The sequence below is a fragment of the Anser cygnoides genome, chromosome 3, assembly GCF_040182565.1.
Source record: "Anser cygnoides isolate HZ-2024a breed goose chromosome 3, Taihu_goose_T2T_genome, whole genome shotgun sequence".
NCBI classification, from domain to species: Eukaryota; Metazoa; Chordata; class Aves; order Anseriformes; family Anatidae; genus Anser; species Anser cygnoides.
Window position 1 is genome coordinate 41,442,999 of NC_089875.1, and position 13,659 is coordinate 41,456,657.

Here is a 13,659-nt window from a genome sequence, read left to right on the forward strand (position 1 = left end):
GCAAATTGTGCACTGTCTCCATAAACATAGGATTATAGCAGTGGGTTCAAAAATGAATTAATCTGCTCCCCCTACCTGGCAACAGAGAAGAGAATCATCACTTGCAAAACTTCTCATGATTAATATTCTAACAGAAATGTTAACAGCACTTCAAAGGGCCATCTTCCCTTATTTACAGATGCAGTATTAGGGGCAAATTTAATCCTGTTGTAAACAGAGAGTTGCACCAAGACTGAGTCATCTTCAGTGTCTATATAGTAGGGGATACTGTACATATTCCAGTCTGCAAACACAAGAATTGGTTCATAGTGTGCCTAGACCCAAATAGAGAATGTAGATTTTTTAAATAGCTTACAAAGTACCTAAATGATAGCTTTACAATAAAATACTGTAATGGACAATGCTGAAATGCTATATGGCATATAATTAGTTGCATAAATGTATTTTTGCCAGTATGTGATGAGTTGAAGCAACTAATTTAAAATATATAAAATCAGATTTCTTTTATGCAAGAGCTTTGCAAATAGAATGAGCTGGGTTCCTGTACAAAAACAAAACTTGAAATGTGCTGAACTGAAATATATAATTAGAACTTTTGTCAAAAATGAAAACACTCTTTGTAGGCTGGAAATAAAATGTACCTACAAAACAGTGTTTTTCATTTTTGCAAAAAAAAAAATCCACAGCGCAAATCCATGAAAACTCATATTTTCTCCCAGAGGGTGGATTTTACTAAAATTTCGCTGTGATATGCTACCACACACTTATTAACAGAAGATAGGTTTCCCTATATAAAATTCAAAGATAATCAAAAAAGAATAGAAAATATGACTCCTAAGGGAAAACTAATATAGCAGCTACTTGGAAAAGCAACAAATTACTCATTGTAATTACTGTACTCATTGACTTTAAAAAAAAAAAAAAAAGAAAGAAAAAAAGAAAGAAAACAAAGACAATAAGTTTTGCTGTTAACAATCCACCATGCTTAATTTTTATTCCACTCCTTTACAACATATTCTGACACCTACCATATAGCTTTCCTACTCACTGAAGCAAGATAAGAAGTAGGCCTGGAACTTGGAGACTGGCTTAACTATTCTCAGTTACACATTGCCTTTGCCAGAAATAAGTTAGCGAAGTGCTTACTAGAAGTTCACCTTGTTTTTGCTGGATCAGCAAAAACATTCAATTTCCAGGTTTGCCAACATTTAAATGATACCCCTACTGAAAGTCAGTGATTACATTTCCTAAAATACTAAAACATATTAGCTTCCTGCATGCAATTTTCTCACACTGAGATACAGATACCATAAAAGAAAACACAACCAACTTTTTTTTCCCTGCTTATAAAAGCAGTCTTGTATTGCTAGAAGATCTAGCAAAAGGATTGCTTTAATTACATATTTTTGCTCTCTTGACTGACAGACTAGTGTTCATTAGATGCTTATTCCTGCTCTTGTGTACCAATTATTCTCATTTAACTCTGAAATATCTCAATAAATAAGCGTTTTCTTAAGTGACTGCAGTTAGCACTTACCTGCTGGATACCATAGGTCCAGCCTTGCCTGATACGGTCCCTTGCCCACACATTGTGAGCATTCTCTGCTAGTTTATCCACCATAGCTTCTTGAGAGGGGGTCAGTTTGATAAAACTCAGATCCATGGGAGCAGGCTTATATCCACTCAACAACTGGTAGCTGTCAAAAAAACACAGAACTTGCAGTTACTTGTCAGTAAGAAAAATAAATAATAATAGGAATTGCAAAGGAAAGAAGTGACAAGTATGCAATATTCTATAAAAATAATGTCTTTTAGAATAATAACATACTGACATTTGATTTTTTTTTCAAGCTAATTGCATCTTGATCAGGTGAAGTAGTTGTAGTAATGAAAGCTACACCAAATGATCCGAACTAAAGTGTTTCCAAAGTATTTTAGTACTTTCATATATTTAAAGTAGTAGATTAAGATGTGATATATCTAAATAATTATATGAACACTATTATAATTAACTCTGAGCACTTCGCAATAATTATTAGAGTTTAACTACTTCCTACTGATGGAAGAAAATATTTTCTTCCTATTGCATATAGGACTGTGAGATAGAATAGGTTAAATGGATTACTCAAGATCACGTATGAAGTCTGTTTATTGTAAATTTTTCTTTATAATACCTCATCCCTTAGATAACCTTTAAATCTTAGAAGCAAATATTTAAAACTTAAGCATGACTTCAGAACAGTTCCCTCGTTATTTTTAGCACTCCTAAGAATGAAGTATATTTTGCATTTACGAAGTTGTTCCCACAGTATTAATTATAGTCATCTCCCACATTGCTTATGACCAAGCTTTCTTCAATAAAGAATGTAACACATATGGTAATGGGTGCAGTATATCAGGACTTACTGAATTTAAAACCAAAACCTACAACACTAAGCTGCACCATTGGGATCCACCCACACAAAACAACTCTAGCCCCAGAGTCTTCATAACACAGAACGTAAGAGTCTTGCCTAGTATTTCTCTGTAAGAGGGAAGGGGATTTGATAGCTTTTCGATCTTCTGAAGTAGTATGCCATGCATATTAAAATAGTAATAATATTGGCAACAACAACAGAAAGTTCTTGGCCTTGTTAGCAGCTGACCTGTGCCCTCAATCAAATTTAAAAAAAAAAAAAAAAAAGATAATACAGGTCTGGTTGCAATCTTTGATTCTTTGCAAGCAGAAATGACTTGATGAAATATTATGACTGCCCAGTAAAAACAACTGAATAATCATTCCAGTCCAGCACATAAAGGTATGTAGAAGCATAGTGTCTCCTCCTTTATGCGTATCTGGTGCATGGCCTTTTCAAACCAAAAGGGCTAATAAGAGGGAAGCCATAAACAAGAACATACAGAGATGTAAACCTGTTAAGAGAGTCAATGGTGACAACAAACCTGGCCAATCTCACTAACTGGCAAGCATATGAGTGTGAGAGACTATTTTCAGTCAGATTATCTCGCTAAGGGCCTTGCCAAACTGGGATGATAAGGAAAGAGGGAGACAAACACAGAGACAGAAAACCTGACAACATCCAGAAGCAAACCTGGTCAGTACTGCTAACTGATGGACTATCAAGGCACTGCAGGCAAAATGGGGCTTTGCAACTCATAAGGATGTAACCTTTATGGTCTGGATGTTGCAGGGAGTCGGTGGGACACGTACCAGCTGCTCAGGAAATGTGCAGGGGAAGGTAAAGCAGGAAGAACAAAGCAGGGGGCAGACAGAAAGTGGGTGCAATGTGTGTCAGTGGCGAGGTGCTGGCCGAGGGCTGCAGAGCTCCTCTGTGAGGCAAGGCTGTGGCTGCCCGGTACCAGACACAGCCAGCTCCAATGGCCCCACCGCAGGTCACGACTGGGCCCAGCTACCACAGATGGGAGCCTAGGGGAAAGCGTAATTAAGAGCAGGTGAAATACTGAGTGGCAGTGCATTCTTCCTTGTCACAATCCCCTGCATAACTGTTCTCCTGTGCTTAAAAAGCTAAGATAGCCATGGATATTTCTATGTAACAGCAAGGTAAAAGGACCAGGTGTCTCAAAAGACGTTCATGTTTTTTTGTCTCAGAGGATGTGTATACTTTATTTCAGGATGTAAATGGATATTCATGAAGGATAAGTATCAATGGATCCTTAAAAACAAAAATATTCTGTGCATACAAATTCACGTTCAAAAACTGTCTTGAGCTGCAGAGAGATGTTATCATTTGCAACAGCCCCAGCTCCTGTCTGGTCATCTGGTTGTCTCTACAAATCAGTAAAATGACTGGTCCTATCTTGCTCAGTATCTCTGCTGGTCTTATATTCTAAATAGATTTAAAGAAGTAGGTAAAACAATCTGGAATAATTTTCAAGCTGAAAATTTTGCTGCTTTAATAGCACATTATCACTACCATACTGATCTGCCATGGATTTATAACAAGGTTTATGGAATCTTTATTTGTACTATCACCTAAAGTTTAACAGAGAGTAGTAGAGGTATGTTTTTTAATGATTTGAGGATATATTCTGCTCTCTTGATTAAAGATTTCCATCAGTCTATGTGAGTTGTTTTACAAAAAAAAAAGTCAACTTTTTAAATTCTGACTTTTTTATATACTATAGAAATTCTAAGTATTCAGAATTTATTAAAATAAAAAGTTTGAATATTTCAGAGAGATATTTGCAAAGTAAAGGTTATTTAAGTTTGGATTGTTCAATAACCTAATGTAAAGTTATACCTGGAAAAAACTTTGTAATAAAAAGAGAAATTACATCAGCAAAACCTGTATTTGCAGAGCACTTTAAACTATTGTTCAAACCGGTCCAAAAAAGTACTTTTGTGAAGTTATGCTGTATTAGAAACGGCAGATTTCTGGCACAAACTTAAGTTAAAAATGTACTTTTCCCCAATTTGTAACCCATGCGGCTGTGATGCCAAAATTCTGTTAGAGTGACACAAATACAGATTTGTTTTCTTAGCATTTTACAATCTTAATTGTTATGACAGGATGGCAGGAAAGAAAAAAGCAGAGTTAAGAAAGACAAGAATATACACAGCAGAGATGCAAAACTGCTTAGAAAGTAGAGCAGATGAGCTAATTGCATTCAAGTGATGTCTATTGCTGTTATTTCTCATAACAGGATAAAGCATCTGTGTCAGGCAGATATAAGAACCATTGATGCATTATCACGGGAAAGTTGACCAAGTGTTGGGATATGCATCTGCATCACCTACAAGAACACAGGAAGTGACATCTCTTCTCCCATCAAAACCTTAGATTTTTACACACTACCTCCTGTAACTCTTTGTTACGGTTAAGTCTACTTTAGCTGCAGAAGAACAATCCTTCTTCTCTCCAGGATTGTACCCCACACAAAATGAAATCTAGCCTTACAGATACACACACATATCTACACCTTGAAATTGCTTTTTTTTTTTTTTATCCATTGTATGTAAGGTATCAAAATTCTGACTTGGTGTATATGGTTGGACCTTAGACATCCAAAGTTAAGACTTTCAGTGACATTAAGATAACTCAGCACTGGTGGTACTAGCACTTATTAGCTCTTTAAAATAAGCAAGGAACCTGAATTTCTAATTTAAAATTTGGAATAACAAAAAACAGAATTTCTCTTCTGAAACTGTGACCTTTACTGTTCTATGTTTATTCACGTTTTAATCTCTTTTATCCTAAGCTAGGCAAGCTTACAAATCATGACCTCAAGCATATTGGGACGAAGGGCTGTCATATGCTTATCACCAAGTATAGTTCCATTGCTTTCAGCTATGTTAATGTTCCCAAATTTTTCATTCCCAAACTGGGAGGCATACTGGTAAGGAAGAAGCCATGGCACATTGGCTGGACAATGAGAGCTTGTTTCAAAGCTGCAGAAGTGGAGGCCAGTATACCAGCCCGAGCCCAGTCCTAGCAATCCTCTTGCCAATCTTGATCACTTGGGAAGAAACCAGGCAGCTATACCACTTCTGCAGAGGTCAAGTCACTACACGGCCATTCTACGACTTTCAGAAGGGTTGAAAGTAGCATACCAAAAATATATGGATGAGTTGGCCATAAAAATCCCATGAAAGGTTGCTGCAGTAGACTCTAAAAAAAAAACAACTTTGTAATGATGAATTGAAAGGCAGGCATTTCAATATATCACACAAAAACTTTGTCTACACATCAGATCATAAATATCTAAATGTAAAAGTGTAGATGACAGTATGTGTAAATTTCTGAAAATTCATAGGTATGAATGTATAGCTAAGTATCAGTAAAACCAGCAATATAATATCAAATTATTATAACAACAGTTTGCTTAACTCATCCTACCTAACAAAAAGATGCATTTGAATTTCAACTTACTTCTTCGGAAGTTTCATTTTTTTCACTTTTTCTTCAGCATGTTCATCAGCAATTCCAACATGGCAGCCTAATGCCAGCAGGGTTCTGGAACACAGGAATCAGAGATAAATTACTGCCAGTGTTTCTATATTGAGTTGTTCCTGGGTATATAAACAGCACCATACAACAAACAAATGAGACCTGTGGGAATGACAACAGTGTAGAACAGAGAGATCAACACCACTTTTTTTGTATATGTAATAAGCTTTTTGGTGATGTTAAGAAAATGCCACAAGATGTTCCTAAACAGTTTAGTAAAAATATGAGTGGAGTACTTCAAAATGGAACTATCATATCATTTATTTCTTCTGTGCAGGGCATCAGTTGAAAGACTACCTGCAGTTGAAATATATTTTTCTGCTTCATATACCTATTTCTATGGCTTACATACCTATTCAGACTGCTGTATATCAAAACCTTTTTCGGCTATGTCATGGTTCTTCTGTTGTGGTTTTGGATGGGATGAAGTTAATATTCTCTGTGAAGTCTTGTGTGATGCTGTGCTTTGGATTTTTGATTAAAATGGTGTTGATAGCACACCGATGTTTTTGTTTGTTGCAGAGCAGCGCTTACACAGAAACAAGGACTTTTCTGCTTCTCCTGCTGCCCTTCCAGCAGGGGGCCTGAGGGTGGGGGTCAGCCAGGGCAGCTGACCCAAACTGTCCAAAGGGATATTCCATACTGCAAGATGTCATGCTTGGCAATAAAAGCTTGGGGATAGGGTGAGGAGGTGGGGGATGGTTGGAGAGATGGCATTTGTCTTTCCAAGAAACCGCAAGGCGTGATGAGTCCTGCTTTTCTGGAAGTGCCCGAACACCTGCCTGCCAATGGGAAGTAGCAAATGAATTCCTTGCTTTGCTTGCGCATGCAGCTTCTGCTTTATCTGGTAAACTGTTTTTATCTCAACCCATGAGTTCTTACAGTTTTACCTTTCCAATTCTCTCCCCACCCCAACTAAGGAGAGCGAGCGAGTGACTGCGTGGTACTTAGCTGCCTGCCGGGTCTAATCCACAACACTTCTAAACTGAAGAAAGGAGAAAAGGCAGGAAATGTCACCTGTTATCTTTAAAACATGCCTTCTTTAGGAAGAGGCTGTTACTCAGATTTTAATTGGATTTGGATTTTGTTAGGCTACACTACTAAAGAGAGGGCTGACACCAGAATACACTATAAGCATTAGACCAAAACAGCCATCAGAATGCTCAGTATGGGTGTTACACATTGATCCATTTTCAAGCTAGATACAGGGTGCTATGGACCACAGGGCTTCTACCACAGAGCCACTGACCCAGGCACAATATTCTGGCCTGACCCTGTAAGATGAAGCTTATTTCAGAAAACAGTTACTATATGACCTCAAAACAGGACTGAGAATATTAATTAGCTTTCTCATAACTTCAAACCTCCTCCTTTCCATACTTTCATGTTATCCAGCAATGTAGTTCTTAAATCTCATTCATCTTGAGGATTTATATCAAGATCCATCTTGATCTGTAACTTGTCAATTATTTGTTCCTGCTCTTAATTTCAGTACTGGGTTATCAAGTCTTAGCTTCTTTAACCTAGGTGCACTACTAAAATATTAACAGTAAAATGAAAATAAATACCGGGCAAAAGACAATAGGACAATTTGGTGTCAGATCAGAAGTTTCTCAAAAGCTGAGAGCAATACCCATTCTTTGACTGGTTACACAAGAGAAATTGCACGTGTAAAGCTTGGACTCCAGTCCCAGTTTTAACAATGTTGAAGGAAGCTACAATACAAGGTTTTGATTTGTTCTTGTCTCTGTATAAAAACAATATTTTCTGGTCTTGTTCTAACTGTATTTATTGCTCTTGAACTGACTGGGGAAAAAATGAGCATAAATACTGCGCTAGGCATATATCTCTTGGTAGATGAATCATATGTTTCAAGGAGATTTTTAAAGTGGATTTTTAGTGCTACCTATGTGAAGTAAACCCTATTGTTATGGTCTGTGAATCCCAACTTAAAATTACATAGTTAAATCAAACACCAGGAAATCAACATGCAGTGGCCACTTCCTGCAAAACACATAATTTGTTAAAAATGCTCCGTGCAGATATATTTCAATTGGCATAAACCATACCTGATTTCCATACAGTTATCACCAGCATAAGTAACAGAACATATCTAACAGGGGAAAGCAGTACAGAGGAGCTAAGCCCCACTAACCCTAATTTTCTTTTAATGTAAGACAGGAAATTGAACCCTACTTTACCTCCAGCTGGACAGAGCAAATTCAAGTCAGAGAGTCACAGCAGGATTAAAAGGCATCTGGGCCCCATGAGTTAGATTTTAATCACACCTCTGTTTAACTTTTGAGGCTGAACCATCAATACTGGTGCTGCATGAAAGACCCCTGCAGCACTTCAGAGCTGAACAAGAAAACCAGAAGTGCTTAAAGGAGTCTTTTTAATGCAGCCCTTAGCATAATATTGATATAAATAGTTATTACACACACAACTGAGTAAATAGGTAGAAATGGGAAATTCAGCCATAAAATAGGAAGCATCAAAACAGAATAAACGATCAAGCTACACAATAAATATAAAAATGTGCAGAAACAATATGAGCAAGCATATTTCAGACCAATGACATTTTCAGAGGTAACTCATTCCTGAATCTTGACATTTCATATAGTATATCATTTTTATACTTCATGAAAGTATTCAATCATACTGAAAAATATACAGAGATCTCAAGATATTGAAATGTTGTGTCAGATAATGTGACTTAGAACTTTCTTGTTTTCTTCCTCTCATCTAATATAGCTGACAGCAAAATCGGCAACAAACCAACAACAAAAAACAATTACAGTAAGAAGTTAATTCTTGATGCCTTGCAACACCTTCAAGAATGAAGTACACAGTTTGGAGCAAATTTTAAAGACTATTGCATGTAGCTGATTAGAGGAAGTTTTAAAAGAACATTCTCTTTCTCTCTTCTCCACTGTCTGTTGTTGAAGTTGACTGCCAGTAAATATGAAATACCAAGTAAGGAACCAGTAGCTTACAATTCGAGTCATCACAACATGCATTATCTAGAATGGGTTAGTAGACTAACTTTTTCAACTTTGCAGGCTTGCAGAAATGAAACGACCATGACGCTCATTTCCTAGTCCCTGAACAGAAGATATCTACATGACAAATACAACATGATACTGCAAAATTAGAACTGCATACTTAGAAAAACAGGGACTAATACAATAAAATGAAGACTAAACTCAGTAAACCATATGAATTTTGAGATCCACAGAAAGCTTTATGTTTTGGATACTATCCATTTAATAAAAAGGCTCTCTCGATATTAAGTAAAAAATTACTAAAATAGAAGAAATCCATAATTTATGTTTATACAGCCAAATGGGTTTATACAGTCAGGGTTGGATTAGAAAACCACTAGTCCTGAATCAGTAATGATGTAAGGAATACTAAAACTTGTTTAATATTTAGTGAAACATTATGAGTGTACATTTAATACTGAGGGTATTATTTTAATGATAAGCCTGAGTCCTATTATATAGATTAATCCAGCAAAAGATGCATCTGTAGGAAAAGTTGATGATATATTTCTTAGGCTCAAAATTGGAAAAGAAGAAGCTATTCTGGATTCTTAGCACATTGTGTTGAAAGGAACCTCAAAATTTCCTGTAAATTCTAGTACCTTGCTGAAGACAAATTTGAATTTACTTTCTTGCCTCCAAAGGAGTTACAGTATCACACAGTATCACAGATTTCTAGGTTGGAAGAGACCTCAAGATCATCGAGTCCAACCTTCGACCTAACACTAAGTACTCCACTAAACCATATCGCTAAGCTCTACATCTAAACATCTTTTAAAGACCTCCAGGGATGGTGACTCCACCACCTCCCTGGGCAGCCCGTTCCAATGCTTAATAACCCTTTCGGTAAAGAAGTACTTCCTAACATCCAACCTAAAACTCCCCTGTCGCAACTTTCGCCCATTCCCCCTCGTCCTGTCACCAGGCACGTAGGAGAACAGACCAACCCCCACCTCTCTACAGCCTCCTTTAAGGTAACTGTAGAGAGCGATAAGGTCGCCCCTGAGCCTCCTCTTCTCCAGGCTGAACAAGCCCAGCTCCATCAGCCGCTCCTCATAAGACTTGTTCTCCAGACCCCTCACCAGCTTGGTCGCCCTTCTCTGGACTCGCTCGAGCACGTCCATGTCCTTCCTGTAGCGAGGGGCCCAAAACTGAACACAGTACTCAAGGTGCGGCCTCACCAGAGCCGAGTACAGGGGCACAATCACTTCCCTAGACCTGCTGGCCACACTGCTTCTTATACAGGCCAGGATGCTGTTGGCCTTCTTGGCCACCTGGGCACACTGCTGGCTCATATTCAGCCGACTATCAACCAATACTCCCAGGTCCTTCTCGGCCAGGCAGCTTTCCAGCCACTCATCTCCCAGCCTGTAGCTCTGCTTGGGGTTGTTGTGCCCCAGGTGCAGGACCCGGCACTTGGCCTTGTTGAACTTCATACAGTTGACCTCAGCCCATCACTCCAGCCTATCCAGATCCTCCTGCAGAGCCTTCCCGCCCTCGAGCAGATCGACACACGCACTTAGCTCGGTGTCATCTGCAAACTTACTGAGGGTGCACTGGACGCCCTCATCCAGATCATCGATAAAGATATTAAAGAGGACCGGCCCCAGCACTGAGCCCTGGGGGACACCACTAGTGACCGGCCTCCAACCAGATTTGACTCCATTCACCGCAACTCTCTGGGCCCGGCTATCCAGCCAGTTTCTAACCCAGCGAAGCGTACGCCAGTCCAAGCCCCGAGCAGCCAGTTTCATGAGGAGAATGTTGTGGGGAACTGTGTCAAAAGCCTTACTGAGGTCAAGGTAAACCACATCCACAGCCTTTCCCTCATCCACCAAGCGCATCACTTGGTCATAGAAGGAGATCAGGTTCGTCAAGCAGGACCTGCCTTTCATAAACCCATGCTGACTGGGCCTGATCGCCTGCTTGCCCTGCAAGTGCCGCGTGATGACCCTCAAGATAATCTGCTCCATGAGCTTTCCTGGCACTGAGGTCAAACTGACAGGCCTATAGTTCCCCGGGTCTGCCCTGCAGCCCTTCTTATAGATGGGCGTCACATTGGCTAGCCGCCAGTCAACTGGGACCTCCCCCGATAGCCAGGACTGCCGATAAATGATGGAAAGCGGCTCGGCCAGCTCCTCCGCCAGTTCTTTCAATACCCTCGGGTGCATCCCATCTGGCCCCATCGACTTGCGCACATCCAAGCTCCGTAGCAGGTCGCCAACCATTTCCTCATGGATTGTGAGGGCCACATCCTGCTCCCCATCCCCTTCCACCAGCTCAGGGTACCAGGTATGCAGAGAACAACCAGTCTTGCCGCTAAAGACTGAGGCAAAGGCGGCATTAAGCACCTCAGCCTTTTCCTCATCCTTAGTAACTAGGTTTCCCCTCGCATCCAGTAAAGGATGGAGATTCTCCTTAGTCCTCCGTTTCGCGTTGATATATTTGTAAAAGGATTTTTTGTTGTCTTTAACGGCAGTAGCCAGGTTGAGCTCCAGATGAGCTTTGGCCTTTCTAATTTTCTCCCTGCACAGCCTCGCTACATCCTTGTAGTCCTCCTCAGTGGCCCGCCCTTTTTTCCAAAGATTATAAACCCTCTTTTTTCTGCTAAGCACAAGCCGCAACTCTCTGTTGAGCCAGGCCGGTCTTCTTCCACGCCGGCTCGTCTTTGGGCACGTGGGGACGGACCGCTCCTGTGCCATCACAATTTCCTTCTTGAGGAGCGCCCAGCCTTCCTGGACTCCTCTGCCCTTCAGAACCGCCTCCCAAAGTTCAAGTTCTCTCTGAATGAAATTTGTCTCTGAATTAAAATAAAAGTCACCTTTATTAATGCTATGTACAGGAAAGCGCAACTATATTTTACCATGAAATATGATTTCAATAGATTTCAAATAGGAGTGACTGAAGAATCATATATTTATTAGTTCTGAGAACTATTTTTATGTGTTGGTAATACAGTGGAAAAAATATGTGAGAAATTACTTTGGCTAACAGATTTCCAATGCATTCACAGAAAAGTAAGAATTCACATCTGCTTGACTGACAAAGCTGAGATGAGAAATTGCCTCTTTGTAAGTCAGATAACTAGATTACTTGAACATACCCATTAACATCCCACTGAAATTTTCTAGCATTCCAACTGGAGAGCTGCCATGAAATTCATACATCTAACAGCTCATCCACAATGCATACTACTGCTGTATGGCAATATGCACAGATACAGAAATAACTTATTGTTAGTCATGTCCAAAAATATCTATCAATTATCAAAGTATGCTTCATCAACAGAGAAAATTAAAACTAATTAAACTAAATGGAAGTACACCAAACAAGAAATAAAGAGTTTTTTCAAAGCTTGGATCTATTTCTCCTTCCTCCAATCTAGACAAAATCTGCCAGAGTTGTCATTTCATAATCAGTACTACCACAATAACATAACAATTTATGAAATGAAAAAGAAAGGCTTATCACTATGTATTTGCACTAACACGAGCTAACAGAGGTCGTTTGTTACTTACACAGGCTAAAACTTCCAGAGACATTGAAAGAAAGTTTATCAAAGCCATTTGCAGTGCCAAACACATCATTCATTGATGGATCTGACTCTCGTTTTCATGTTACTGCCATCACCCAGTAAGAAACACTACATGTCAAATTATAATTCTGGAAACTGCAACTCCTTAGGTTTGAGGAAATGCTTACTGTAAGCTTTAGAAGTTTGAAGCAACTTACTTCAGTGTTTCAAGTGACATTTGCAGGTTATAATTTCTCTCCTGCTCTGGCAATTTTGAGAACTCCACTAAGCATGGGTGTTGTCTTTTGTTGTCATCTCTAACCTGAAAAGACAGTAAAGAAATAAATTTAGCATGTCTTAAAAACTACCTGAAATTTAAAAAGAGTTCAAAACACAAAGTACTTCAGGATGATCTCGTCAGCATTATGCAAACTGAAAAGCACTTCAAAAAAGAAAAAGTCTGTATTCTCAGACTATTTCTCATAGTATAAGCATTCTGTTCAGGTAAGGCAAGATTTGTATTTGCAAACTGATCTCAAGTGGAACACGTGTTGACTTGTACATATCATCATACAAAAGTTCACAACAAATAAGCAAATTTCAAGAATAGCTCAATTCATTATGTTTTGACATACAGCCATAAAATAACAACTCATCTTCAGCACAGTGAAAAATTACGTACCCAATTTGTATAAATACGCTAATCTGAATAGTACTGAGGTAATTAGTGAATGTAACAATATACAGAATTAAGGATAAATTTACCCTATCCTTTAAATTCAGTGAATGTTTGTTTCTTTAAGTTATGTTCAGTGGCACACAAACAGAATTCAACCATTCAGCAGTCGCAAATAACTGGAACATGAATTTAATTTTACTGTAGGAACAGCAGTCATGAAGACCTAATTTTATCAACATAAAACTTCAATCCATAACATTTTTAACCAGCACTTCATATTCATACTTTTAGCCTAATATTTGTCATAATTAGGAAGGGCAACATGAGATGCCAAGATAGCTGAGCATTCTACTGCTCTCAGATTTCTATCTTCAACATAATAGAATGCATTGCTCAGTCAATAAAATCTAAAAAGACTGTCTTGCAAGAAGGCTTGATTACAAAAAAATAAAATAA

The 13,659-nt window shown here is 38.7% G+C and overlaps 1 protein-coding gene across 13 annotated transcripts in view; it reads right to left on the reverse strand.

Moving 5' to 3' along the window:
* RYR2 (ryanodine receptor 2) overlaps nucleotides 1-13,659 on the reverse strand; it is a 421,309-nt gene that overhangs the window by 172,786 nt on the left and 234,864 nt on the right. For all 13 annotated transcript variants that reach the window (XR_010830264.1, XM_066993993.1, XM_066993989.1 and 10 more), the window contains 3 exons: nucleotides 12,743-12,846; nucleotides 5,889-5,972; nucleotides 1,538-1,697 (listed from right to left, as the gene is read on the reverse strand). Coding sequence is in view for 12 of the 13 variants with exons in the window: in XM_066993993.1 (XP_066850094.1) it covers nucleotides 1,538-1,697; nucleotides 5,889-5,972; nucleotides 12,743-12,846 (348 nt within the window). In the remaining variant the exon portion in view is untranslated. The remainder of the gene's footprint in view (nucleotides 1-1,537; nucleotides 1,698-5,888; nucleotides 5,973-12,742; nucleotides 12,847-13,659) is intronic.